The sequence below is a fragment of the Psittacula echo genome (genome assembly GCF_963264785.1).
Source record: "Psittacula echo genome assembly, chromosome: 1".
Taxonomy (NCBI): domain Eukaryota; kingdom Metazoa; phylum Chordata; class Aves; order Psittaciformes; family Psittacidae; genus Psittacula; species Psittacula echo.
This window is the reverse complement of record NC_137735.1, coordinates 91,609,251-91,636,216: the sequence shown is the minus strand read 5'-3', so window position 1 is coordinate 91,636,216 and position 26,966 is coordinate 91,609,251. Positions and strand designations below refer to the sequence as shown.

General features: G+C 39.3%; 1 protein-coding gene across 6 annotated transcripts in view; it reads left to right on the top strand.

Moving 5' to 3' along the window:
• Positions 1–2,801: 2,801 nt before the first annotated feature.
• WASHC4 (WASH complex subunit 4) overlaps positions 2,802–26,966 on the top strand; it is a 41,953-nt gene continuing 17,788 nt past the window's right edge. For 5 of the 6 annotated variants that reach the window (XM_080627322.1, XM_080627323.1, XM_080627325.1 and 2 more), the window contains exons 1-17: positions 2,802–2,915; positions 6,864–7,003; positions 8,032–8,085; positions 8,206–8,271; positions 8,446–8,491; positions 10,368–10,435; positions 13,023–13,105; positions 14,227–14,269; positions 14,777–14,880; positions 15,505–15,625; positions 17,041–17,164; positions 17,265–17,392; positions 18,070–18,230; positions 20,373–20,499; positions 23,233–23,358; positions 24,565–24,672; positions 26,730–26,876. In XM_080627322.1, the coding sequence (XP_080483448.1) occupies positions 2,855–2,915; positions 6,864–7,003; positions 8,032–8,085; positions 8,206–8,271; positions 8,446–8,491; positions 10,368–10,435; positions 13,023–13,105; positions 14,227–14,269; positions 14,777–14,880; positions 15,505–15,625; positions 17,041–17,164; positions 17,265–17,392; positions 18,070–18,230; positions 20,373–20,499; positions 23,233–23,358; positions 24,565–24,672; positions 26,730–26,876 (1,707 nt within the window). In that variant the 5' untranslated portion in view covers positions 2,802–2,854. Of the gene's footprint in view, positions 2,916–6,863; positions 7,004–8,031; positions 8,086–8,205; positions 8,272–8,445; positions 8,492–10,367; positions 10,436–13,022; positions 13,106–14,226; positions 14,270–14,776; positions 14,881–15,504; positions 15,626–17,040; positions 17,165–17,264; positions 17,393–18,069; positions 18,231–20,372; positions 20,500–23,232; positions 23,359–24,564; positions 24,673–26,729; positions 26,877–26,966 lie in introns of those variants that run through there. The other variant, XM_080627326.1, reaches the window with a different exon arrangement.

Below are 26,966 nucleotides of genomic sequence, written 5' to 3'. Positions count from 1 at the left end.
TAACAAGAAATTTTGGCTGGAAGATATTTATGTTCACATTTCACTCAGTTCATGTGAAAGTCCAATATGAAATTTTACTTTCATGATCATTTTGGTCAAGTCAAAAGAAATTGTTTTCTCAACTATGCCTGTCTTTAGTAAAATTCATCTTACCAAAATCACTGTCCTACAGTCTAAAGACTTTTTTGACCACTGTATTATCTGACGATACTAACAGATAATTGAGCAATATTAGCAATTTCTATAAACCTGTACCAAATAAAAGCTTCCTGGTACCAGTGGAAGCCACGAGTGTCACCCAACTTTCAGAAATGGTGCTTATATAAATAATTTCACATGAACAAACAGCATAAAACCATTCACTGATAAGACAGCACAGAAAACTTATCAATCAAAACTGAGCTAGTCTTGCTGTCACTAGAACAGTCAGCTTCAAGATGAAGCCTAAATCAGATTTTCGAAAGACAGAAATTCTAGCAGCATCTAGAATTGACCTAAATAACTTCAGTGTAAGCAACATAACACTGCCACCTACTGAGCCAAAGGAAAACCCAGTAAGAAGTCATTTAAACAACTGGGTTGTGGATGGCAGCACAAAATTTAACTGTTGTACTTACTTGAGTCTAATTGTGCTTTTTATTTCTTTTTTTTTTTTTAGTTACAGAGCCTCCTGCTCCATTTTAAAAAATAGCACTATTTCAATACGTTTTCTTTTACAATAATATTCTTTTTCCATATTCGGCATAAAGGTTACATCAGCTTTTGCTGTGAGGCTCACCGTGCACTCTGGTGTGACCATAGTATAGATCAACCAGTTGGATTACCTTGTGCGCAGTTTTAACAGTCTCACAACGTTGTGATAACCAACCCTACAGTATTTCAGTCTTTACAAATTCAGTTCAGATGTGTGGAAGGTAGGGCCCTACCAAGTTCTAGTTCTACACGTTTCTCTATTGTACCATCTGGCAGAATTCAAGGACATGTTTTTCTGAGACAGGCAACAAATGGCCTGGTGATTACTTTTTAAGCAGTCTGAAAGCCTCTGTTTATGTGCAGTCTTCCATAGCTGAAAGAAATAGTATTTGTTTCAAAGAAAGCATGTATGGTTTGTAGGGAAAAGTCTTCTATTGTTTTGTTTTGCTTTTCAAAACTGGAGGACACATCTTGGCTTTGAATAAATGTATAGCAGCTCAATAAAAGCTGCCTCTGCAAGGCTGCAGACAGAAAGCAGCCTAGCATAAACTGTAGTTTCATTTTGTGTAATACAGATTATCTCCTTAGGGACACTTGTGTTCACTGCCAGCTGTCAATGTCCTGCACAATTAAACTTCTAAGGACTTAGAAACCCCATTATGAATGTCTTAAGTTTGCACAGAAGCCAATGAGTGAAGGAGACATATTTACATTATGGTTACTTGATAAAGTTTCCTCCCTTAAACAACAAAAAACCCCACAAACAAACAAACAAACAAACAAGAATTATTCCAAACACTGTTTATGTTGTTTCACACAAAACTAAATTTAACCTCTTCTTTCCTAGACTCAGGTCGGTCTCTTAGAATGCACTTTAAGTAGGTAAAAACTCATCAACAATACACCTGCCAACTGGATCTTTCTTCCCTAGAAACTTTAAAAATCAATAGATTCCAAAGGATGGATTCATTTTAATCAGAAAACAACTATAGTAGGTGCTATTTTCAGACCTGCTGCATTATAGAGTTTGCTTTTATGGATGATCCTGCACTTACTGATACATCTCTCACTAGAGTTGCTATTTTTGTTGCTCCTTCCCCACTGACATTGCTAATGCTCTCAGTGACGCTGCTTTTGAAGCAATTTCCTTTTCTGCTGATGTTACACATTCTGCTGGGGTAATGTAATTGCTGCGGTCATTTTAATGGCCCTGAACGACTGCTTGCCTTGCTATCCAAAGTACTTCTATTTTTATTTTCTGATATTATAACCACCCGGGCCCTGAAATAATAATAAAGAAGCAGTGACTGACCGCACGCAGGTAAGTACCTCGTGGCTCTGCGTGACAACAAATGACAGGGAGATAGATGATAGCAAATGACAGGGAGATAGATGATAGCAAATGACAGGGAGGAGATTACACGGTACCGCTGCAGCAGTCACCCCGTGCAGCTGCCTCTGAGCTCCAGACCCTCCCTCAGAGCTGGCACAGTTCCTCGCACCGCTTCCTTCCTCCCGCATTGAGAACAGGGAAGCGTTCCGGGGGTGGCACACTACCGACTTTACTCGGCAGAACAACGTGACAGCGGTGTGGAACCGCTGCGAGAGGGACACGGGCTGGGGCCCTGCTCACCAGGGGAAAAGCAGAAAAGCCAACAAAGCCCCGATCCCTCTGATCCCCCGATCCCAAGCTCAGTGGGGCAGGGGGATCAGAGGAAAGTGTGGAGGATTCCCCTACCGCACCGCACCTCTGAGGCGCCGCTGCCTGCGCCGCTGCCTACTCTGCAGGAATCTCGGCGAGCCCCACAGCTCTCTTCCTGCACCGTGGGGCCACCTGCCTCCCCCTCGCTGTCCCTCTACTCTAATACCCCTGACCTCCGCCGTGGGGCAGGCACTTGCCGGCACCGACCCTTGAGCACCGGCCCTCTGAGTCGTGAGGGAGCCGTGAGGGAGCCGTGAGGGGCGGGGCACACGGCGCCGGTCGGGGCCGCCCGGGAGGGGCGGTGTGGCAGCGGCTGTCCTCCAGGGGGCGCTGCCGCCCGCCCCGCCTGGAGTCCAACCCCGCCTCTCCCCCTTTCCCCTCCGCCTCCATTTCCCAGAGGGCGGCGCGGAAGCGGGGCAGGAAGTCTCGTGCGCCTGAGTCAGGGAAGGCACGGGCGCGATGGCGCTGGAGACCCTCTCCCCGGACTGGGAGTTCGACCGTCTCGATGACGGCTCGCAGAGTGAGCGCGGGCGCAGCGCGGCGCGGGAGGGGCTGGCACCGGGGCTGCGGCGGTAACGCCACGGGGCGGGGGGAGGCGCGGGCTGAGCCCCCTCGCAGCCCCTCACCCCTCTCGGCACCTCACGTCGCTGTGTTCCCGGTGGGAACAGTGGGAGGAAGGAAGGGACGGAGGGAAGGAGAAGAAAGCGGTCGTGGGAGCTGAGCGAGGTCAACCGCCCCAGCTTCCCCTACGGACCCTGCCCGGAGAGGGGAGCCGGGCGCTCGCCGCGCCCCTTCCCTCGGCCCTTCCTCCTCCTCCGGTTGGGCCTGGGGGGTGGGCTTTGGCAGTGACCCTTCTTCCTTCCTCCGCTCTTTCTGTAGTTGTCAGGGGTTGTTGAGGGTGGGAAAGTGGCTTTCCCAACCCTTCATCCTTCACTCCCTCAGGGGAGTCGCCTCCAGTGCCACCGGCGCGGCAGGGAGCGGGCGGGCAGTCTTCCGTGACTTTCTTTCGTTGCGCGAAGCGGGCAGGAGGAACGGATTCTTGCCGTGGGGATGGGGTTTCTTTCCTTCCCGATCGTATCTCCTGGCTCACCGATTTGTGCAGTTGCTTCTTCGGTTAGCTGGAGAAGTCACGTCGAGATGAATTAGTTGTATGCAGCTTCTGTTGGCGAAGGCTTTCTGGCATGGAGTTGGGTGGTCACTTGCGGTTTCACCTTTAAAAATAATGAAGTAAGACCTTGAGATGCTAAAGTCATTGACAGTGGGTTTGTGTGCCCGTAAAAATCCACGTTTTTCTCAGCCTGTGGAGGTGACCTACTTTCTAAACGTGGAACGTGCATGGTTGTCACACTGTAAAGCACACTGTAAATTGAATGGAGCCAATTTAATACACCAGGTGTTGCTGTGAAAATATGTCACTCCTGGACCAACTGTTTCACGTAGAATGTTATCCTAAGGGATGATGCTGTTTGTGTCATATTCATTTGATCTGGGTTTCAGTGGAAACTGAAGCTGTCCTGAGCTGAGGTTTTTGTCAGTTCTCTAGCTGCAGGGTGGCAAATGTAGCTTTTACTCAAAATACCACATTGCCACCAGTTTGGCTGTGACAAAGTGCAGCTACGAGAACTTTACATGATATAATACGCTCTGTTAGCACCATTGTGATGGTGAACAAACAGGCTTATCTTCCACTGAGAGCAGCACACAGCATTTTCCTAGAGAAAAGCCAAAGAAAAATCCTGTGACTTGAAAACTTGCTTTGTTGTTGCCTACTTTCACTTTATATCATTAAGCTTTAGCACTTATAGTGTTCTCAACTGAGGGCACAAGATAAGTGTAAGTCTCGTTGCGTCTCTGTCGTAGATATTTATGGATAATATACTTGCAAATCCTTCTGTAGCAGTAAGTCCATTGAATATTACTGATTTTATGGAAAGATAAGCTGACGGGTCTGTACTACTGAGTAGATCTCTTGCATTCTTCTAACTGTAATGCTTTCAGTTTATCACCTGAGGAGAAACTGAATCAAACTTTATTGTAAACAGATTGTACCTTATGAAGTAGTATGTATGCTGCTCTGAAGAAAAAGAAAACAACTGCTTTCTGTGATTTCTTTTTCTTTCTCCATGTGAACCAGTTTGTTTAGGGTTTTTTTTGCTGCATCTTAAAAACCTTCCCTCTATCTCCAAGTCATTTTTTATCAGTTCAACCCTGCCTGTCCCTGGCTAGCTAATACGTTTCACTCTCTTGTCTCTAAAACAGTGAGAAGCTATTCACACCTGTCTCTTATTTTACATATGATCAGTACATCATGGTAAATTGATGGCTATCAATAGATAAGTATTTGGAAATATTTAATATAGCTCAACATAACTATTACTATTGTTCAAAATCCATCATTTGGCTGCTGGAAGAGTGACAGTTTGTGAGTCTCTAGCAGAGTGCTGCTGTGAGATTTTTGTTTGAGAAATGCTGCCTGTTTCATAGGGAATTGCTTTGAACAGCAGTGTCAATTTCATACTCTTGTATGACTTGGAAGCTTTTTTTGTTCTTCCTGTAAAGCCCCAATATCTGCCAGTTTGTCTGCTCTTAGTTTGTCTTTTGTGCAAAGGGAGGAGAAGGGAACTAGGGGAATACCTCAGCATATCTCTATAGTAGGTCTTTGTACTCTGAATTTTCTAGCAGTAAAGTACTGAAGCTGACATGGTGGCTAGGTAAACTCTGTTCTGCAGGGCTCTGCGACCATCAATGTTTTACTGGTTTTCTGCAGCACAGCTTCCAGAAAATGCCTGGAAGGAACCTGAAAGATGAGATGGATTTGATGGAATAGAATAATATGATGATTCAATTCAAGGGCTGCATGTCTGGAGTGCATACTGCTGATGGAGAGCTTTTTGTTTGCTTGGTTCCTATCTATTTACAAGGAATTCAGTCTCCTTATTTTGACAGTGCCTGTGCACTGTCTAGGCTGTAGGTACAGGTAGAACCCAGTAGCACTAATGCAGAACTTAGTGTAGGAGAGTTTCCTGTGCTTCTTGGATAGGCTTTGCAGTCCATATGCCCTTACAGTTGGCGTTGCTCCTGGCTTCATAGGAGTAGCTTAGAATTAGTTCCTGACTTCACTGCAGTCATTTCTCCTTCCAAGTCTCAGCCTTCCTGTGCATGGTCCTTCTCATCTTTTCCTTATTAATTTGTCCGTATTCATTCTTCCGCTAATGCCGAGTTCAGTCAAATATTCTTTTCTCCAAAAAATGTCTGGTAATTGATTCAGCAGTGCTCTCCCACTGAAGTAGTCATCCACTACCATTTGCTCAGTTATTGACAATGTGGATGAGTAAGAGGTTAAACATGCAGAATAGAAGAATATGTTTTCTTAACTTTCTAGAGCAGCCTACTTGCTGAAATCGAAAAGAGCTATATAAGAGTAGAATTCTTGTTTGGAAACAGTTCAGTTGTTCAGCTGATTTACGTTCTCTAACTTTTATGGATGATCCTATTTTCAGCAAATAGCAGAAGATTGTGAGCTATTAGATTTGTTACCTAATTATGGGGAAGAGACTTCAGCCTTCACGTGAAAAAGGATTGTACTTCCCTACTGAGCGTAGAACCTTGAGCAATACTCATACACTCTGTAGTTCAGATTATGCAACTAAGTCAGTAACTATATATAATTTGGGGAGGAGGGGAGTGTATCTTAATGTGGGATGAAAGAAGATCAGGATAGAGTGAATGAAACTTTTGTGGACCAGTTGTATTTAGACTTACTTTGCTAAGTAATACCACTGTTCTTGGTGTTTGACCAACTGAATGTTACCTTTCGAACCTACTTGCCCCTAACATTAACAGGACAGCTGTGCATTTCAATGTCCAAGTATTAAGCAGAAGAGAAGTTCTGTTTGAAGATGGTGAATTTGAAAGGGGGAGGAATAATTAAAAGCTATAAACTTCCATCTAATGCCCAGATATCTTACTGAGAGGTAGCAGAGAGTGAGTGAAAGGAGCATTGCTACTAATTCATCTGCTACTCAGGGTGAACTGTTTAGACCCATTGCCTCAAAGTTCTAATATAATTGTATATGTACTGTTTCAGCCAATGTGTTATGGTTTCCACAGTTGTTTCTTTGCTCAGCATCTTGATGTGATTGTTAAGGTTTGTTAAGATCTGTTGTGGTTTGTTAAGATCTTAGCTTGAAAGAATGTACATCTAAAAATTTCTGCAAACCACTTTGATGACTGATATTCTTTAAGTAGTATTTGGATTTCTTTCAAACTGACACTAAGTTGTAGGATTGTTTTTAAATAAATAAGAACTTTGTATTAAAGATGTGATGGTGTTAAGGAAAAGTGCTGCAGCAAAATTATGAATACAGTACTAAAGCTAAATAGCATCAGATTAAATATTTATAAATAAAATTGAGATTGTAGTTTAGTTAACAGTCTATAAAATTGTACACATGTTATCAATTCTCAGAAATTCATGCTGAAGTGCAATTGAAGAATTACGGAAAATTTCTTGAGGAATATACATCTCAGCTGAAGAGAATTGAAGATGCTTTGGATGACTCTGTTGGAGATGTTTGGGACTTCAGCCTTGATCCCATTGCATTAAAGGTCTTCATATATTTAATATGCATTGTAACTGCTATTTTCCTACTTTCTCCTTCCCTTCAAAACCTGAGATGTAAAAGGTTCATGCATTTGTGCTCTTAACATTTTGACATTTGTGTTTGAAAAACCTATCCAATACTATTTTAATTATCAAGCAGTTAATAAATTGGTGCATATCGTAAGAGAAGATGGTTTCACATTATTCATTTGCAGTGTTTTGGTTGCTAGTCGAAGTTAAATGAATTTATAGCTCTTCATGTGTTGGGAATGCCAAGTCCAGCAAACCTCTTCCCTCTGGGGCTAGGCCTCCAGAAGAGCTCACTAATAGTTGTATAACTGCAGAATGAACTGTGTGTGTATTTGTAGTTGTGTTGTGACTTAATGGCCTTGGCACAGTGTTTTCTGCCCTTCAGAGGTAGCTATTTCCTTGGTCATAAGTTCTCTGCAAAGCATTGGTTATTTTTTTTTCTTTTCACTGAATTTGCAGATATCGTTTAAGAACACTTTTGTTACTATATGAAACTTGTCTGTTCTGAAGACGTAGTCTCAAGCAATCATCTGCCTTGAATGGTTTGAATAAACTCTGTGGGGCACCAAAGTGCTGGATATACATGAACTAGTCAATGGCTGAGTTCAGTACAAAATGTCAGTGCCTGCATACAGCTATATGCTTTGCATCCTGTTTCTTGCATTTGGGATTTTTAATTCATGTTTGAGGTTTCCTGAGCTGTTTTTTCCTCCATACTCCATAATGATCATGCTTTTGCATTCCAAGCTTTGTAAGTAAATTGTTGTTATATAGTATGTCTAGTTATTTGCCTTTCCGCCTAGAGCAAAAGGAAAGGTATTTCCATGTAAATGTGAATAGAGAAGATTTTCTGCAGCATAGGCTGCCTGTAACCTGCAGTTATTGCTCTCTTATTACTGACTCTGAGATTAAACTGGGGAAGAAGGGAATACGTACCTAGTTGGATAAATATATTTTTGGCCAGTATTTTCTGAAGTTGTTTGGTTTTGTTTTTTAATTTTAGCTTTTGCCATATGAACAGTCCTCCCTACTAGAGCTGATAAAGACAGAAAACAAGGTAAGACCTTTATGCTTAAAAGAAAAAATAAGTAAGAGTTTTCTAGTTAAAACCAAGCCTTCTAAAAGTGGTTTTATATGTAATTTGTGTGTTTTCCCCCTCCCCCCTCTTTGAGTCTAGGTTCTAAACAAAGTCGTAACTGTGTATGCTGCTCTCTGCTGTGAAATCAAGAAGTTAAAATATGAGGTAAATTCAACTGTCTTTTATTACTGTTTCTGTGAAAATGTTTGCAGATTGGCAAGCTGATGTATAAATTTATTCTTTAGCAGTAAAGAAACAAGATATGATGTCTAAATAATTTTTGTAGCATGATTACATATATTGTATTTATTAAAAACAAATTTCTGCTTTTGTTGTTAGGCAGAAACTAAATTTTATAATGGCCTCTTGTTTTATGGCGAAGGAGGTAAGTAGCTCCCTTTAAAGTCTGTAGTTTTGTTATTGCTTCAGATTATAGTCAGTGTTACAATAAGTATAATTTTATAATATGGATACATGCTTTCTCTGTTTCTTTGACTGATGGACACCGCGTAACAGACTTTAAGGTTATAGGGATGTATGTTAGTGTCTTTTCACTGTCCTGAGTTAGCTTAAGGTAACAGTAACATTTACTGTAAAGTCCTGTTACTTGCAATTAGTGTTCTTACATTAAAAGAGATTTTGTGGCAGCCTTATTCACATGAGAAACAGGAAGTGTAGGCTGTTAAGGTTGTATTAAATGTATAATATCCAGCTTATATACTGTAGCTCCTGTTTTTTCCAAGTATGGCATTTTTCACATATAAGCACATCCTGAACTAACTTCCTACTGGGACTAAATTTTTACATTGGTTGTAGTAAAACAGTAAGTCTTTAATTTGATTGTAATAAAACAATGAAACCATTGAGAAGTAACTTGGACTATGTAATTATAGTTGTTCCACGAGAAGTTGTAGTGTGTTAATATCACCTGGTTTTCAAGTGCAGGTAATAGCACTCATATTACTGTTTAAACCATGACATAATAGAATACTGACTATAAGTCAATTCAGTTGACAAATCATGAGACCCTACTTTAGGTGAAAGCTGTTTTTTGTCTTGGAGTTAAACTGCTAACTCATCAAAAGGCTTGCTCTTAAGCTTCCACCTTAAAGGATGCTAGTCTGGGAATAAGTGCGGGTCTTGGTCCTGAGGACTGAATATATAGAGTTGTTTTAAAGACATATCACCTAACTTTGTTCTCCGTTTCAGAAACTTCTCATAAAAGGGCTTTTTAAAAGGTTTTCAAGAGCTTTGACTGTGACATAAGTGTTGGGGAATGTGAAATCGTTGAGCTAGGGACTGTTTATCAATGTTTAAAGTGCTATATGACTGTTCTGGTTCTGTTAAGGAATGTGAAGAAGTGTGGGTTTTGTTGGTTTGTTGTTTTACCTTTTTTTTTTTTTTTTTTTTCTTTAGTAGATTCTTACTTTTTATCAGGCAAAGTTTTAAATATCTTAAAGTATGATTTTTGGCAGCATATCACTAGGGAATCACTGAAAACTTTTCCATGTTTCTAGCATGAAAAAAGTCACTGTTACAGATTAACATATTGCAGCACCAGTTCATTCCTGATGGGTGTTCTGCAGGGAATGCTTGAGAATGGCAGACACTGAGAGGTCGGCCTTCTATGAGTTAGGCAGGGATGCTGAAATTAGATTCTCCACTTCCATATCCCCGCTTGTAGCATCTGCTTTGATAACAGCAAGCCTGCTTACTTAAAACAGCCAGCAAAGTTAGTGGCTCAATGATGGCTGTAATTTAAACAAATACTGTTCTGGACTTTTTCTTCTGTATAAAGAAACATTTGTTTTTTTCATCTTGTCCGTGGAGTAACTAGGACTACTCCAGGAACTTTGAAAAGTTAGTTGGATAGTAAATAATTACTAGTGGATGTTGCTCATAATATAAATACCTACTGCTTTCATACAAACTTTTTAAAATGGAATCTTTTATATGAAGTTAGATACTATATATGCCTTTAAAGAATTGTTTCTTATTCTTTATTTTCTTTCAGGTGTGATGGAGACTTTTTTCCTGCTTTGTATCTAATTTACAAACTGTAATTTTTTAATGAGAAAGAAACTTCAAAAAGGCCCAGCATAGGAGAGCAAAATTAAAAGTTTTTAAGGTTCTGTCAGTATGCTTACAATAGTACGCTCCACTTGTATGACAGACAAATGGCTTGGAAAGAAAGCTTCAATGTTAATTTAACAGATATAATACAGGCTTTTGAAAGTGGTGACAGATGTTTGTCTTTTAAGCCACAGATTCCAGCATGGTGGAGGGAGATTGCCAAATACAGATAGGAAGATTTGTTTCTTTCTTGCAGGTAGAGTATGTTTTTCTTTATTGAATTTTTTTTTGACAGCAATTATAATTTTATTTTTATTTGCAAAGTGGATTTAACAGTCTGCAGTATCCTGCTTGTATCTTGCTGAAAGGCATTGCAGTCATTCGATATGTTACTATGTTTTGCCTGAATTGAGGTTGTTTCCTTTGATAGTAAAGATGCCTGTTTTTTGTGGTTTTAATTAGGAAGTTTTAGTTTTCATTGGACATTGGGAATGGATTAATTCTTTATACCTCATTTTGTTTAGATGATAGAATAAAGCAAAACTAAAATATGTACCTTGAAAAAAATTGCTTATACCTGACTTAAACCGTCAGGGAAGAACACTTGTTTCTTATACAGTTTGGTTGTTATCAGGGTTCTTTGCATGAAAACAGGATCTGCATTTCTTATGAGGATTTCCTGTGCTCTTGTGTTTCAGGCTATTATGGATTTATTATTATTTTTTTTTTTGGTCTTAGTATACCTTAAATGACTGTTCTCAAAAATGTTTTTGTTTTTATGCAATATTGCTCATAATGAAATATCTGCATTGAAGCAGAGAATATATAGGAAGCTTCCAGAATGTTTAAACAAATTCTAGTTTAACAAAGGTTAAAATTCCTGTTCTTGCTGTATAGTAGCATGGCAATAGTCATTTACTGAGTCATAACAGGTTGAATGCTAAAGGAAGTTGGTTCTCAACCTCTTTTAACTGCACTTGAGCATGGTAGTTGTTAGGGTATCTTGGAAGTTTATTTCCCATTTGCCAAGCTTTTTGTCCCATCAACTTTATAATTTTTGTCTTTCATCCTTTATTTCTTTCTGAGCAGATGTTTGAGACTTTTCAGTGATTCTGAAATGAGGCTACTGTACAGTTGTGTTTTTTCTGGACTTCTCCCCCCACATTCCCATGCCAGGATGCTTTGTTCATGTAGAAGTTGAGAGCTGAGTGACTGGCTCTCTAGTTAGCTCTCTGCATTGCAAGCTCGCTCTGCAGAACAAGTTTATGTTTATTTATGGGATGAATGCTGATGTGTGTAGGGTAAGCACTATGAAAAAATATAGCAGTGTTTCTTGTGAGCCTACTTTGTAGGTATGCTGTGATGGCTTGCTGATTGTTGAGCAACTTTGGAAAGAAGGGAGATGCAGGATGTTGCCCCAAAGGGAGAGTTACTCAGCTAACAGGTGTTTCCCCTTGTTCTTTTTCAGCTGTTGTGTTCCCCTAAATCCACTCAGCACTAGTGTATATCCACAGAATGGAAAATGCTGTTCTGGTCAGTGTTATGAGCATACCCCCAAGAGCAGTGTGAAAATATGAATTAAGGTGATAAGAGGTGACACGTTGCTTTTGTAGAGCTAATGTCCACTTACTGATTTATTGCCTCTTCAGAGTTCAAGGTTTCTTGATTAACTAAATATAATAGCCTCAAATTTGCTCTCCCGGAACTTTTTAATAATCCAAATATTACTGTGAAACGCTAGTTAGGTACTCTTGATCCTGCAGAAAACAGTGTATTTGAAGAACTATGACAAAATTATAATCTTGTTCTATTATAAGGATCATAGAATGGTTAGGGTTGGAAGGGACCTTAAGATCATCTATTATGTAGCTGCCAATATGCGTGTGCTGTTAAATTGGACTATTTCCTGGAAGTTTTAAAATGGCAGCTGGTGCCCCTTGCCCAGGAAACATGATCTCAGTGTCTATTAATCCATTCCTCTGGAATCTGTTCTTTTGTTTAAGCTGCTTTTTTAGAGCAATGAAAGTTTAAGAAGTAACGACACTTATGTTTTGTGAAAACTGGTGACTAATAGAAGGCAGAAGCCCAAATAAAATCTATTTTTGATGGAGAGGAAGACAGAATTCAGCTGTTAGCCAGTCTTCTGGCAAGAACACAGCCTGACTGATTAGCCAGTGTGGGCTGTCTGCTATGAAGCCATCTGTGTGCTGACTGGCTAGACTCATCACATACTGACTTTTCCCTGATAATATTACAGGTTGTTTTAATGAGACCTTTAGAAATATTTGTAAATACCTTTATAAAAATGTTCTAGTAGGTAAGGAAAACTCAGATTTGTTTATCCTGTTGTTCAGGGAACATTGACTTGTTTTGGGTGGTTTTTTTGAGAACAGTATTCTGTGGCTTATCACTCTTAGAGTAGGTACTGGCTTCTGTATTAATTTCTAATTTGAATTTGTCTATCACCAGCTCCTGAAGCCTGACTGTTGAATATAGTGGGTAAAAAGCACTGCCTTTGCTATTGGGTATATTCTTTCTGAAAATACTTGGGCACTGTTAAGTTGCTTCTTACTGTCCCTGATAAATTGAACCAGGAATATAAATAGTCCAAGATGTACTGGAAGCTTGTGTTTGGTAGATTATTAGCTTAGTCCCAGATCTTTTTTTGGAGTTGTTAGTAGGATGTTTTCCATCCTGCTATAGGTCTGTCCACTGACTTGGATGAAGGATGTAGTTGGACCTTGGGCTGCAAGTTCAGTGGTTCATCTTCAGTGGATGCAATGACAGCTTGTGTATGAGCAGAGTATATACATATAGATGCATTTTATTTTCTTGTATTTCAGGACCTGTCTTGCTTTGTTACCCGATGTTATGAAGTGGTGGTGAATGTAGTGCATCAGTTGGCTGTTCTTTATACAAGCAACAAGTAATTATTCCCTAAAATGCTACATTATTCTTGTGTAGATAAACAAATGTATAAAATATGAATGTTCTGTTTAAGGCATGGTCATTTTTTGAGTATTGTTATCTACAGATGTGGAGAGTGCTTTGCTGTCTAAGTTTGGGCTTCATAAGCCATTACAGAAGTGAACTTGTTTTATTTTCAGAAAAGTGCTTTTATATTATCATGGAATCAGCTAGGTTGGAAAAGACCTTTAAAATCAAGACCAACTGTTACCCCAGGACTGCAAAGCCTACTACTAAACCATGTCACTGAGGGCCTCATCTACATGGTTTTTGAATGCTTCCAGGGACAGTGATTCCACCACTTCCCTGGGCAGCCTGTTCCAATGCCTGATCACCCTCTTGGTGGAAAAAAAAAAAGAGATACAAGATATTTTATGATTAGGAGGTATTATTACTCTTTCGTCTTTGCTCTGTTTGAGAGATTCCTTCTACTGACTAATACAGTGGATACTTCCACAGTCTGTTTTAAATGTGTAAATCTTGGTATATAATCCTCACAGAACAACCATGATTTTAACACTTGAAGTTGAGCTTAGTAAGGGCTGTTGGGTTTAGCTGCTCTGAAAACTGTGGAGAATATAAATGCAGGGCTCTTGATTGCTCCCTGTGCCCGCCAGATAGGATAGCATTGTTCTTAGTTTTGTTGTCTTAATTTTTGTTTTATACTACAGCACAAGGTAGATTTTCTGCTGAATGTGTACCTTGGACATGTCTTGATTAAATATGTGAAGTGATTTTATACTTTTGGGTCGCAAGGCTATATGTATCAAGGCAAACTACTGTCAGCATAACTGAATTGGGAATAGCTGATATACATGTGCACTGAATGCACTCAATGGTTTAAACCAGTCACATGCTGTACATTTAAAATTGTCATATTAAATTTGGTCATAGTACACAAATTTCACAGAGCATGTAGTTTTAATCAGATTTAAGCCTAGGTTCTTTGTTTTCTGAAGTTATGATGTTAATGAAGAAAAATGTACCCCAAGAAACAAAGAACACACTGTGATACAGAGTTGATAAATATGCTCTGTTCTGAGGATTAAAAAGGCATTAAAATATTTATTTTATTTGCAGGAATGCACCAAAAATTATAGAGACATCTGGAGTTCATTTTCAGGTGGGAATGATTTGGTGGAACCCTTTTGCTTATGTCAGTATATGTATGTCTTGATCATTAATGCTGTGAAAAGCAGCAAGAAAGTGAGTTTCAAGTGTAACTTTCAATATGAAATTACCTTTAAAGGTTTTATTTTGATAATCAGCTTTTTCTGGCCTTTATGTGGAAAGGCCTGGTATCTCTTTGTCTGTCATATTCTAGTTTTCTTAGGGGAAAAGTGTCTGCATGCTTCCTAAATGTGTGCATTTTAAAAATCCTACCTTCAATGTCAAAATAGATCAGTGAGCTTTAGTTTGTGTGCAAGCACCACTTTGTTCCTTGTGTCACTACAAGCAATACTAAATCTTTAAGCTACTGAACCAAGAAATCTTAGATTTAACTTTGTAGCTGATGTCTTGTTGGCTGGTAATTTATTGAATTTGCATAAATGCATTAAACTTCTCAGTAACTACAGTATTTTCCTTTTTTTGTTGTTGTTGGGGTTTTTTTTGTTTTGTTTTAAACCAGGCAATGTATGAACACCTGGGGGAATTGCTCACAGTCTTAGTCACTCTGGATGAAATAATTGACAATCATGCTACTCTGAAAGATCACTGGACCATGTATAAGAGGTATGTTTCTGAAGATGTGAAAAGTACTCCCACAGCATAAAAGATAAAAGCATGTGTGTGAATCTTTGTTCCAAGAAAGTCAGTGTGGGAACATGGATATTCATAACCCTGAAATTTTTCCAGAAATCTTAGTGAAGAGTGGGCCTAAGCTCCCACTGTGTCCTACAGCACCAGTAAGTTTTTAAAGTGCTGAATGTTATATTTGCAATACAAGGTAGGCATGCTGACAAAGTAATAGCTGGTGGGGTTTAAAATATATCCAGTAAGAAACTTAATTTCATATGGAACTGATCTAAGACTATTCTTATCCATATTGATCATGGGGATGGGCGTACAGATTCAAGTAAGAACAATATCTTAAGTAATAGCTGAAGAGTCAATGGTCATAAAGGTTGCTAAATTAGTGGGATAACCACTGTTTTATTGAAAGCCTAAATAAATGGGAGTTATTCAGATGCAAATGGGTTATACAGACTGAGTGGGTTTTGTTTTCTGTTTAATTTTGGAGTTGCTGCTAGGCACAAATGTGGGCAATTAAAATCTATTATCAAAACAGTACAGGATATGATAAAACTGTTCGCATGTTCTAATTGTATGTACGTGTTCCACACCTACTCCTTGCAGGCTGCTAAAATCTGTCCATCACAACCCTTCTAAGTTTGGGATTCAAGAAGATAAACTGAAGCCTTTTGAAAAGCTGCTGTTAAAACTGGAATGCCAGTTACTTGATGGAATGATATTTCAGGTAATTAAATTAATATTCCCCAATATATTAGTGGAACGTTATTATATTAAAGTGACACTCTGTTTAGAATGGCTTGTTTGTTTTTATTTTGTTTTGTTCTAGATATAATGACGTGTGAATTTGGCTCTTGCATCTGTGCATGGGGATAAAAAGCTCTATTGTAAGACGTTTCCTAGATGCTCTTATGTGCTAGAACTGTGCCAGGCTTTGAATGGTAGCAGTTAATGCTTACTCTTTTTACAGAATTAAAGAAATGCAAACAGCTTGGTATTAGGACTGTGTATTATCAGGGAGTTTATTTTTCACCAGAAACTTTGATACTGGGCAAGCTTAAATAACATAGGTCCACTTTATTTCAGCTGCAAGTTAAAATCTCCTCACCTATCTGCAAAAAATGTGAAATGTGACCTCTTTTAAACATTTTCTCTCTTTCCTAGCGTGAAAGACAGGTAGCTGTCATCAGGTACCACTTCAGTGATGTATACCTCTGAAACATGCAACTGTATGAGTAGATGGGAAGGTTTATGTTTTTTCAATACAGTTAACTTAAATGTGTTCATACAGGAAGCCATGGTTTTTTTAGGGAAGTCTGTGTTTGAGTTGCTGAAATTGGAATTTGTGGCATAGTGGGCAGAGAATAGTGTTGCTGCATCTGGTCACAGAAGTCAGTTGAAGAGGACTGTTGCTCAGTTCTTACTTTAAATCTTAAATGGCATAGGGAAGAAGGCTTTTTTTCTGTAAAAGCCTCCAAAAGGGAAATTGTAGATAAATAATTAAACACAATTTAGTTTATTCTTTCAAAGGACATTGCTACCAGCTATCAATTTTTCATCTTATTTCTCTAATGTTACATTGGTACAAAGACTTCATTATATGTTTAAGACATGTGTAGGGTTTATCTAGTATTCATTCCGGAAGTCTCCCTTCCTGTCCTGCAAATGCCCTTCCTAACAAAAATACAGGAAAAAATATTCTTTAATACAACTCCATTGAAGACTTTTCTAATACCTTTAGAAAATCTGAAGTGTGTGTCTTTTCTTTGACTGCTATGTGGGTTTTGGTAACTTTTTTAAACCATTACCAGTGGTGTGGGGTTTTATGCAACAGGTTCATGAACCACATGCTACAGGAAACTTGCATGATGGTCTTGTTTAGTTAATGGATAGTTAGTAACATACTATAATAATGCAAATACTTGTCCAGTTTCTTATCACAAGCTCACCAAGTGGTTTCCTTAAAAATGGCCTATAATGGAAGTGTGAAGTAAATAAAGCTGTTTTTTAACTTCAGCTTAATCTTAAATCACTTTGCTATGGCAGTATTTTTCTCTTGCAAAATCAATATTCTTTTAAGGTCCAAAATTCATGGCATTACATAATGCTTTTCTTTTTTCCTCCCTCTTCCTTTTTGCTTAGGCCTGCATAGAACAACAGTTTGATTCTCTAAATGGTGGAGTGTCAGTGTCAAAGAACAGCACGTTTGCTGAAGAATTTGCTCACACTCTTCGCACAGCTTTTGCAAGTGTTGAAACCAAACTTGGTAATGCAAGCTCATGCTTCTCCTGCCACCTTCACTGTTTCTAAAATTGTTTGTATTGTTTGTCTGGGAGTAGACTTAAAAAAACAGTGTATTTCTGCAGGTGAACCTTCAGAAATTGACCAGAGAGATAAATATGTGGGCATCTGTGGCCTCTTTGTACTGCATTTTCAGATTTTTCGGACCATAGACAAGAGATTTTACAAGTCATTGTTGGATGTATGTAAAAAGGTGAACACCTTATTCTTTTGTCAATAATTAAGGGGGAGGGGGAATTTTCAGTAATGAGGTAGATAATTTTCTTAGTTGCATAGCACAGACTTGGGAAAAGAAAGAACACACAATTTACCAAAAGAAGCCAGAAAGCAGAATTAAGATTTTCTTTTTTTTTTTTTTTTTTCCTACTTTTTCTAATTCCTCCTCCTCTCATTTTCTTTTAAAGATGGTCTAAAACCTGTGCACGCACTTAGCAACAAGGTAAAATAACTTGAAATTAATGCTTCTTCTGGAGATTAATGTGACACTGAGGACAAAAAATTGTTATGACTATTGTGGATTGAATAAATGCTATGGGTTTTGACCTTGGCTATAAACGTGTATTTTGAAAGACTTCTAAGACCAAAGGGTATTTGGGCTTTTTCATATCATGTGGCATTAAGAAATTATTAGATTCTCTAATACTATTTAGAATCGCTGAGAGCGGTAATAACTTCGCCTGTAGTGCCCTTAGTGGACTTCCAGGGGAGAAACACTTTTAACATGAATGTAATACTTTGTAGAAACTAGTTGTGCAGAAATAAACTGTGTTATGTTTCAGAAAAGGCGGTAAGAAAATGTGTGTTGACATAGTAATTGTTGTAGCTCCTTATGTTTATTGCTACTTTGTATTACCCCCTTTTCCCTTCCAGGTACCGGCTATCACATTAACTGCTAACATTATCTGGTTTGCTGATACCTTCCTGATTCAGAAGATACCAGCTGCTGCCAAACTTCTGGACAAGAAAAGTATTCATACAGTTAAACTGCAAAGGGAAAACTTCCTACAGCAGAAGGCACAGTCACTTACCAAGTATGTTTCATAAATACTGGTTCATGATGTTGTTTAGCAAATAATTTATAAACACAAGTGTTTCTTCATTCAGTGTACTAATGTATTACGTCACCAGAAAAACAATGTTTCTGGCAGTTCTAAATACTTGATTTTCAGTTATTTTTATTCCCATATTTTCAACTTCTGTGTATTTAAATGAGTGTCTAGTAACCTCAGCCGCTTTGCTTTCTTTTCTGCGTGTTTATGGAGTTAAATCACTAGTAGCCTTACAGAGGACTTTCCTCTGCTTGATGATGAGACTTCCTTTGCAAGCATTTCTTTCTTCATGACCATTTTAATTGCTTGTTTAATGGTCTTTGAAATTATCAGTATTTTAAAAGGCTTCTTTTGTTCTGTGTTCCATGTGTAGTTTACAGGTTCACTACCTTCTTTTATGTTCTTTCTAAAGTATGTTTAAAGATGAATTTTTTCTGTCTTACGAGCAAGTGTGCTGCACTGCGTAGGGAGATAACAGGGCCAAGGCTTCTGTTTACATTGCAGATCAAACCAAGAAGGTGGAAAATGTGGTCTGAGGGATAGAAGTAAAAAGTTAAGTTTTGCCGGTTGTCTTCCAACTGTGTATGCAAGCTGGCAGAACTAGGTTGGAGGGGAGGAGGGAAAGGCAATTCCATGCCTACATGATTCTCTGGCAGATTATTTCCACTACCCCCCCCCCAACCCTGCCCTGTTTCTATTTCAATCCTCCTTTTCCTCATTTGTGTCCTGCCATCTGCAGGAAAGTTCAAGAGCTCTGAATTCTTTCCTGGTGTTTAATTCCTGGATGGAGCATAATTGCATTGCTGCTTTGCCTTCTGGTCTTGGGTGGTGGTACAAGTCATTTTTTTGCAGCTCTTAAGAGAAAGTTGAAAAAAGATGTAGGTATTTGCAGACATTTCATAGAATCATAGACTCATTTAGGTGGGAAAAGACCTTTAAGATCATCAATTCTACCTATTAACCTGACACTGCCAAGTCCATCACTAAGCCGTGTCCCTAAGCACCAATTCTACATATCTTTTAAATACCTCCAGGGATAGTGACTCAAGCACTTCCCTGGGCAGCCTCTTCCAGTGCTTGACAAACCTTTTGGTGAAGAAATTTTTCCCAGTATCCAGTCTGAACCTCTCCATGCACACCTTGAGACTACTTTCTCTTGTCCTATTGCTTGTTACCTGTGAGAAGAGACCACCTCTGTCTAGCCTCCTTTCAGGTAGTTCTAGAGAGCAGTAAGGTTCTCCCTGGGCCTTCTTTTCTCCAAACTAAACAACTCCAGTTCCCTCAGCTGTTCCCCATAAGACTTGCTCTCCAGACCATTCACCAGCTTCTGTGACTTTCTTTGGACATGCAATTTTGAGGATATTGTAATAAAACCTGGGTTTTGCATCTGTGATTTGCATTCTGCCACTAACTTTTTCTTGCCTTTTTTTTAATGAATTCTTGCACTACCTTTGGTAATTGGACTGTTGTTCTAAATATGAGTACTCTTTAAAGTGGAATTTTTTTTTATATCGTAATCAATGACCTGAATACATTCCTGCTATAAGTGCTACAATAAATAGTATTATAGTGTCAGAATGCTGGAGCATGGAATAAATAGCAGTTTTGAAAGTGAACTCTACGTAAAACATTTAATTACAACTAGGGTAATCCAAGCAGGTGAACTTCTGGAGAATTGTTATTTAAGAGCAGTCTCAGTCTGGCATTGATGTAATGACAAGTTATGTGTGTGTGTGTATATATAAAACAAAAATACAGACTTGGAGGGGAAAAAATTAACATCAGAGGAGGGTTATTTTTCTAATGTTTAAAAGCATTTTCTAGCACTTTTATTTACTCTTTTAATTTAAAGAAGTGTAGTATATGCACTGTTAAGAGGGCCATTGTTCTCTTGAGAGATGGAAGATTTTGACTCTTTGGGGTATGCTTGTGCAGATAAAGTTGGCAGCCTAACTAATCCTTGCCTATAGGAAATGAAAATGTAAATGAATATGAGGTTCTGATACTTTTGGAAATGGTGAATTATAATTTTAGGGACTTAAGACTTAACTTAATTCCCTTACAAGAATTTAACATACTCTTTTCATTTGATAAGTGGGCGACATTCTTCGTTTCCTTCTACAGAGATATGCAGTCATATTATGTTTTTGTAAGCTCATGGATGACAAAGATGGAATCTATCTTATCAAAAGAGCAACGTGTGGATAAGTTTGCTGAAGATCTGTCAAACCGCTGCAATGTCTTCATCCAGGTGTGCAGTCTTTTAATGTGGTGATGCAGCAAACTGATGGTTTGGTGTAAGTTGTTGAACATGAGAAATCACCAAAGTTCTGTGATCATCGATGTGTTATTTTACAGTGTGGGAATTCTTCTAAAACTTTAACTGCTCGCTTTTAAGGTCTTTTAAGTAAACCTGTAAAAGGCCTTTCCATAAGGCATGCGGGGAAAGTGAATCTGGCTAAATATTTAGTGGCTAAAATCTTGAATATTCTCTGTAGTAAAGGTTTTGGTTTAGGTTTTATTTTCCTTTTGAGTCAGTCATGAGATATGTAAGTTGAACTGAGCCACTGTCTAGTTTTATTTAGCACAGTATGTACTTCAGTAAAGGTTTTGTGTTGTTTCATTGTGCTTTGCCTGATGATGGTGCTTTGCAAGAATCTTACTGCATTCCTAGGCAGCTGATTTTCTTTTGGCCTACTAACAGCATGTAGTCTTAATGTAAGATGTGTCTTACTTCTGATTTTTTTTTTTTTTTGCTAGTTCTTATGTGCATTGATCTGATGAGAATAGGTGTGATAGAAGCATGATTCTGAATCTTCTGTATCTAAAGGCATGCGTATAGAATCATAGAATCGTTAGGGTTGGAAAGGACTGTAAGATCATCTAGTTCCAACCCCGCTGCAGGGAAATGTCACACTAAACCATGCCACCCAAGGCTTTGTCCAACCTGGCCTGGAACACTGCCAGGGATGGAGCATTCACAGCCTCCCTGGGCAACCCATTGCAGTGCCTCACCACCCTAACAGTAAAGAACTTCCTCCTTATATCCAATCTAAACTTCCCCTGTTTAAGTTTTAACCCATTATTCCTTGTCCTGTTACTACAGTCCCTAGTGAAGAGTCCCTCCCCAGCATCCTTATAGCCCTCCTTCAGATACTGGAAGGCTGCTATGAGGACTCCAAGCAGCCTTCTCTTCTCCAGGCTGAACAGCCCCAACTTTCTCAGCCTATCTTCATACGGGAGGTGCTCCAGTCCCCTGATCATCCTCGTGGCCCTCCTCTGGACTTGTTCCAACAGTTCCATGTCCTTTTTATGTTGAGGACACCAGAACTGTACGCAGTACTCCAAGTGAGGTCTCACAAGAGCAGAGTAGAGGGGCAAGATCACCTCCTTCAACCTGCTGGTCACGCTCCTTTTGATGAAGCCCAGGATACGGTTGGCTTTCTGGGCTGCGTGCTCACACTGCCAGCTCATGTTCATTTTCTCATCGACCGACACCCCAAGTCCTTCTCCGCAGGGCTGCTCTGAATCTCTTCTCTGCCCAAGCTGTAGCTGTGCCTGGGATTGCTCCGACCCAGGTGTAGGACCTTGCACTTGGCATGGTTAAACTTCATAAGGTTGGCATCAGCCCACCTCACAAGCGTGTCGAGGTCCCTCTGGATGGCATCTCTTCCCTCCGGTGTATCAACCGAACCACACAGCTTGGTGTCATCGGCAAACTTGCTGAGGGCGCACTCAATCCCACTGTCCATGTCACCGACAAAGATGTTGAACAAGACCGGTCCCAGCACTGATCCCTGAGGAACACCACTCGTTACTGGTCTCCAGCTGGACATTGAGCCATTGACCACAACTCTTTGCGTGCGGCCATCCAGCCAGTTCTTTATCCACCGAGTGGTCCACCCATCAAATTGATGTCTCTCCAATTTAGAGACAAGGATGTTGTGTGGGAGAGTGTTGAAGGCTTTGCACAAGTCCAGGTAGATGACGTCAGCTGCTCTGCCCCTGTCCATCAGTTCCGTAGCCCCATCATAGAAGGCCACCAGATTGGTCAGTCAGTATTTTCCTTTAGTGAAGCCATGCTGGCTGTCACCAAGCACCTTGTTGTTTTTCATGTGCCTTAGCATGCCTTCCAGGAGAATCTGCTCCAAGATTTTGCCAGGCACAGAGGTGAGACTGACTGGTCTGTAATTTCCTGGGTCATCCATTTTTCCCTTCTTGAAAGTGGGGGTTATATTTCCCTTTTTCCAGTCGTCAGGAACTTCACCTGACTGCCATGATATACTAGGATCTGTGGTTTTTATATTTGAATTATTTGCAGTTGGACTTAAATTTTTGCTCTGTAGTGAATTGATTTTCTTCCACCACTTGCTGTCATTTCCTAGTTTGTTTTGTTTTGCTTGTTTTTTTTTTAATTGGTACTACTTTTCCTTTGAAATGAGTTGAATAACATTTTTGTCATGCTATATGTATGCATTTAAAAGCTTAGCATACATTAGTCTAGAAATTACTGCTTTTTATTTTGTGGATAGTTATATTTAGACAGTATAGAGCTGTAAATGCTGTCAGTGTATTTATTCCATGCAATCTGGAAGCTGTAGGTTGTTTTTGTAGTGGGCTGTTTTCTGGGGGGGATGGAACTTGTTTGGTGGGTTGGTTTACAATAGGTCTGAAATTACTAGACCTTTGAGGCTGTGTTGTGTAATTCACTGACCTATGTTTAACTTGAATGTCTCCAGAAGAGGCTAATGATCAGGTGATCTAATGACTTGTAGGCAGTTTCATAATGTGTGCTTAGTAAAAGGGCCTCATTCAGCTTTGGGGTCCCAGGCTTGCTTGCTAAGTGAAGTGGTAGGTTCTCTAGTGTGAAGAGGTGAGAGTTAGAGCTCTATCATGTACAAAAGAAAAAAGAGAGAACTTACTTGATCGATACGTTGTGAAAAATACTCTTTTTCCCCTCTCCCTGTACTCATTTTATTTTTAGGGTTTTCTTTATGCATACAGTCTTAGCACCATCATTAAAACTACAATGAATCTCTACATGTCAATGCAAAAACCTATGACCAAAACCTCGGTGAAGGCTCTGTGCAGACTTGTGGAACTTCTGAAGGTATGTCACTGGATGAAAATTGTTGACTTATAGGTCTTTTACAGAGAACATTGATCAAACATGACATATTAAAACCTCGCTGAGATGGGAAATGTTTTTATATGGGTGACTTCTTGTTCAAGATTGGGTTTGGTTAGAGAACAGGAGATTTGGGAGGCTAGAACCAATTTTTGTATAACTTCTCACTGTCTTCCTTATGTGGTGTCACAAAACGATCGAGGTTGGAAGGGACTTCCTGAGATTGGACTCAACCTCAATAGGTTTGGTCCAGCGTCCTATTGCTTAAACAGGGCCACCTAGAGCTGGTTGCCCAGGACTGTGTCCAGATGACTTTTTTTTAGTATCTCCAAGAATGGAGACTCCACAGCCTCCCTGGGCAACCAGTCTATCTCAGTGCCGGGTTACCTAAACAGTAAAAGCGTTTCTGGATGTCCAGAGGGAACCTCCTGTGTTTCAGTTTGTGCCTGTTGCCTCTTATCCCATCATTGGGTAGCTGTCTTTTGCACCCTCCCTTCAGTTATTTATATACATTGGTAAGATTCCTCCCTAGCCTGCTCTTCTCCAGACTGAAAAGTCCCAGCTGTCAGCCTTTCCTCATATGTGAGATGCTCCAGTCCCTTAATTGTCTTAATGGGCCTTGGCTGGACTCTCTCCAATATGTCCATGTCTCTGTCATACTGAGGAGCCCAGAGCTTCCAGGTGTGCCATTACCAGTCCTGAGTAGAGGGAAAGGATCACCTGCCTCAGCCTGCTGGTAATACTTTGTCTAATTCAGCCGAAGATACCATTAGCCTTTTTTTCAGCAAAGGCACACTACTGGCTCACATTCAACTTGGTGCCCACCAGGATATGTAGGTCATTTTCTGCCAAGCTGCTTTTCAGCTAGGTGATTCCCACTGTACATTGGCTTATGGGATTGTTCCTCCCCAGGTGCAGGACTTGCACTTCTGGTACATTTTCCAAAGGGAAGATAAACAACCAACCAAACAAAAAAACTTAGATCAGGCCTGTAACTTTTTTCTGCTCCTGAGTGGTTTATTTTTTCTCAGTTTGTAAGGGTTAATTGCAACTGCTACTAACAGTATGTTGCAAAGTGCAAAGAAGTCCGTATTTGCAATGTGGATCAGTAACACAGCATAAAGCCAAATTCTAAAGGCAACAGTTTCAGTAACTACCTGAACTATTGTGTTTTGGGATTGACTTTAGGCAATAGAACACATGTTTTACCGAAGAAGTATGGTTGTGGCAGATTCTGTGACACACATTGCTCAGCATCTGCAGTATCAGGCTCTTCACACTATTTCTGTAGCCAAGGTATGTAATCTGAGTTCTAATGGTTAATCTTTCCTATCTAAATGTTTAAAAAAGTCTTAATTTTAAAGAATTTTTCTTTTGCAAAATTTGTACTGTAGTGCTGTATCATAACTGACAGATATAAACTGTGCAGTGGGTCAGAGCTTTGCCCTGGAAGCTGCACAGCACAGTGGTCGTGTGGTTTTGATCAAGAATGCTTCCTCTCTTCTTCTAAACAGCTGCATCTCTTGTCATGGTCTTGTGGTGGTTTTTTTTAGTTTTTACTTCTAGTGAATTTCACAAACTGACCTTTTATTATCTCTTTTCTGAGGTACATTCTTAAAGCAATCTATTATAGGTCTAAGCAAGCAGGCTGTTACTTATGTAAATCTTTGCCTGCTTGGCAAAATAGCAGTGGTTAATACATGATGGCTAACAGGAGTCTAATGCTGACGTAAATTCACTATTTTGCTGTGGGGCAAAGTGGCTGCTAGTGATGAGACATTGTAGTACCTACATATTATGTCCTTCTATAAACAAGATCAGTTTACTACACATTTTGCTTATCAAATCTTGAATTTCTGAATTCAGGGCAAATAGGAAAATGAGATTTTAGTTTACCTGTTCTGATGTACTACTGATTGTTTATTCTTTCATCACATTCAGTAGCAGAATTGTGAAGTACTTACGCTGTTGATATTGGTGCAGCTATTAAACTTTAATTTGATTTGCCTTTAATCTCCATTTGTGTATCTGGCATCTCCATGTTTTACATTGTACTTAAAGTTGTCCTTTAAAAAAAAAGATATAAATATGTATATACATATATATCAGGAGTAGCATGAATTGAAGAAGTTCCAAGCTTCAGAGCTACTAAGATACGTTTGTATATCTTCAAACAAACAGTTCACATATATTCGAATATAACTTTCACAATCTTTTCAGAAGATATCTGTAATTACATTACAAATTATTTCTAAATGCACAGAAATGTGCTGAGACTTGTGTATTGAGAAATATCAAAGAGAACAGGTCTGTGAACAATTTTCTGTTTTGACTACTCTGAAAATATGTGAAAGGCAAATGCTGGTAAATAGAAGGTTTCATCAGCACTAATGTTTTTTTATGTGCTCCACTTTATTTCTAAGTGGTTTCTAAGGTGTAGGGGTCTAAGATTCTTAGACGTTACACCTAAGTGGTGTAGGGTCTAAGATTCTTAGACGTTGCACCTAAGTGGTGTAGGGTCTAAGATTCTTAGACGTTGCACCTAAGTGGTGTAGGGTCTAAGATTCTTAGACGTTGCACCTAAGTGGTGTAGGGTCTAAGATTCTTAGACGTTGCACCTAAGTGGTGTAGGGTCTAAGATTCTTAGACGTTGCACCTAAGTGGTGTAGGGTCTAAGATTCTTAGACGTTGCACCTAAGTGGTGTAGGGTCTAAGGCGTATACCTAGCATAGCTTTAGCATGTAAGGTTAAGAGCTTCATGTTGAACATTCTTAAAATTAGAAGAGATTTTCTTTTGCTCTTTCATGAAACCATACCTCTTCTGAGTTATGCTACTACTCACAAATATGTCTGTGACTTCAATCTCTTAACCAGGAGACTTGTTCCCTTTGTTCACGCTTAATCTTTCTGATAAATTAAAATTTGTAGAAAATTGCAAGTGATTGTTACTAGCATGTTTATACATCTTCTGACTGTTCAGCTGTAAACTGGATTGTTACCAATAACAGGAAGTCACTGATGAAAAAATAATTGTAATTTAATTTTTTTTTAAATGTTATGTACCTTGAAACTGAATTTGGCATGCAGTCACATGCAGCTTGCACAGTATTTGTGTACTGTATGACCTGACTCATGTTCCTGCTGAGCTGCACATATTTGAAGTGTACAGATAGGTAGTAACACTGAACTGACAGGGAAGTGAATCTGGATTCAGTTAGCTCTGTTCACAAATAATAACTTGTTTGCAGAAATACTCAGTTTATAACAAGTCCATAAGCCTTGGAAAGAAGAGGTAAGTTATTACTTTTGGGCTTAGGTGACTTTTCACTGCCTTTTTGTGTCTTTCTGTTAAGAAAAGAGTAATTTCTGATAAAAAGTACAGTGAGCAACGCCTGGATGTCCTCTCTGCTTTGGTGTTGGCTGAGAACACCCTTCATGGGCCAAGTACGAAACAAAGGCGATTAATTGTTTCCCTTGCGCTAAGCGTCGGAACACAGATGGTAAGTGCCATGATTGTTCTGGACCTATACGTGTTTGGTGTGGTATCTTGTGAAGAAATATAAGCTTGTCTTTCTTTTTTTTAATTTGTT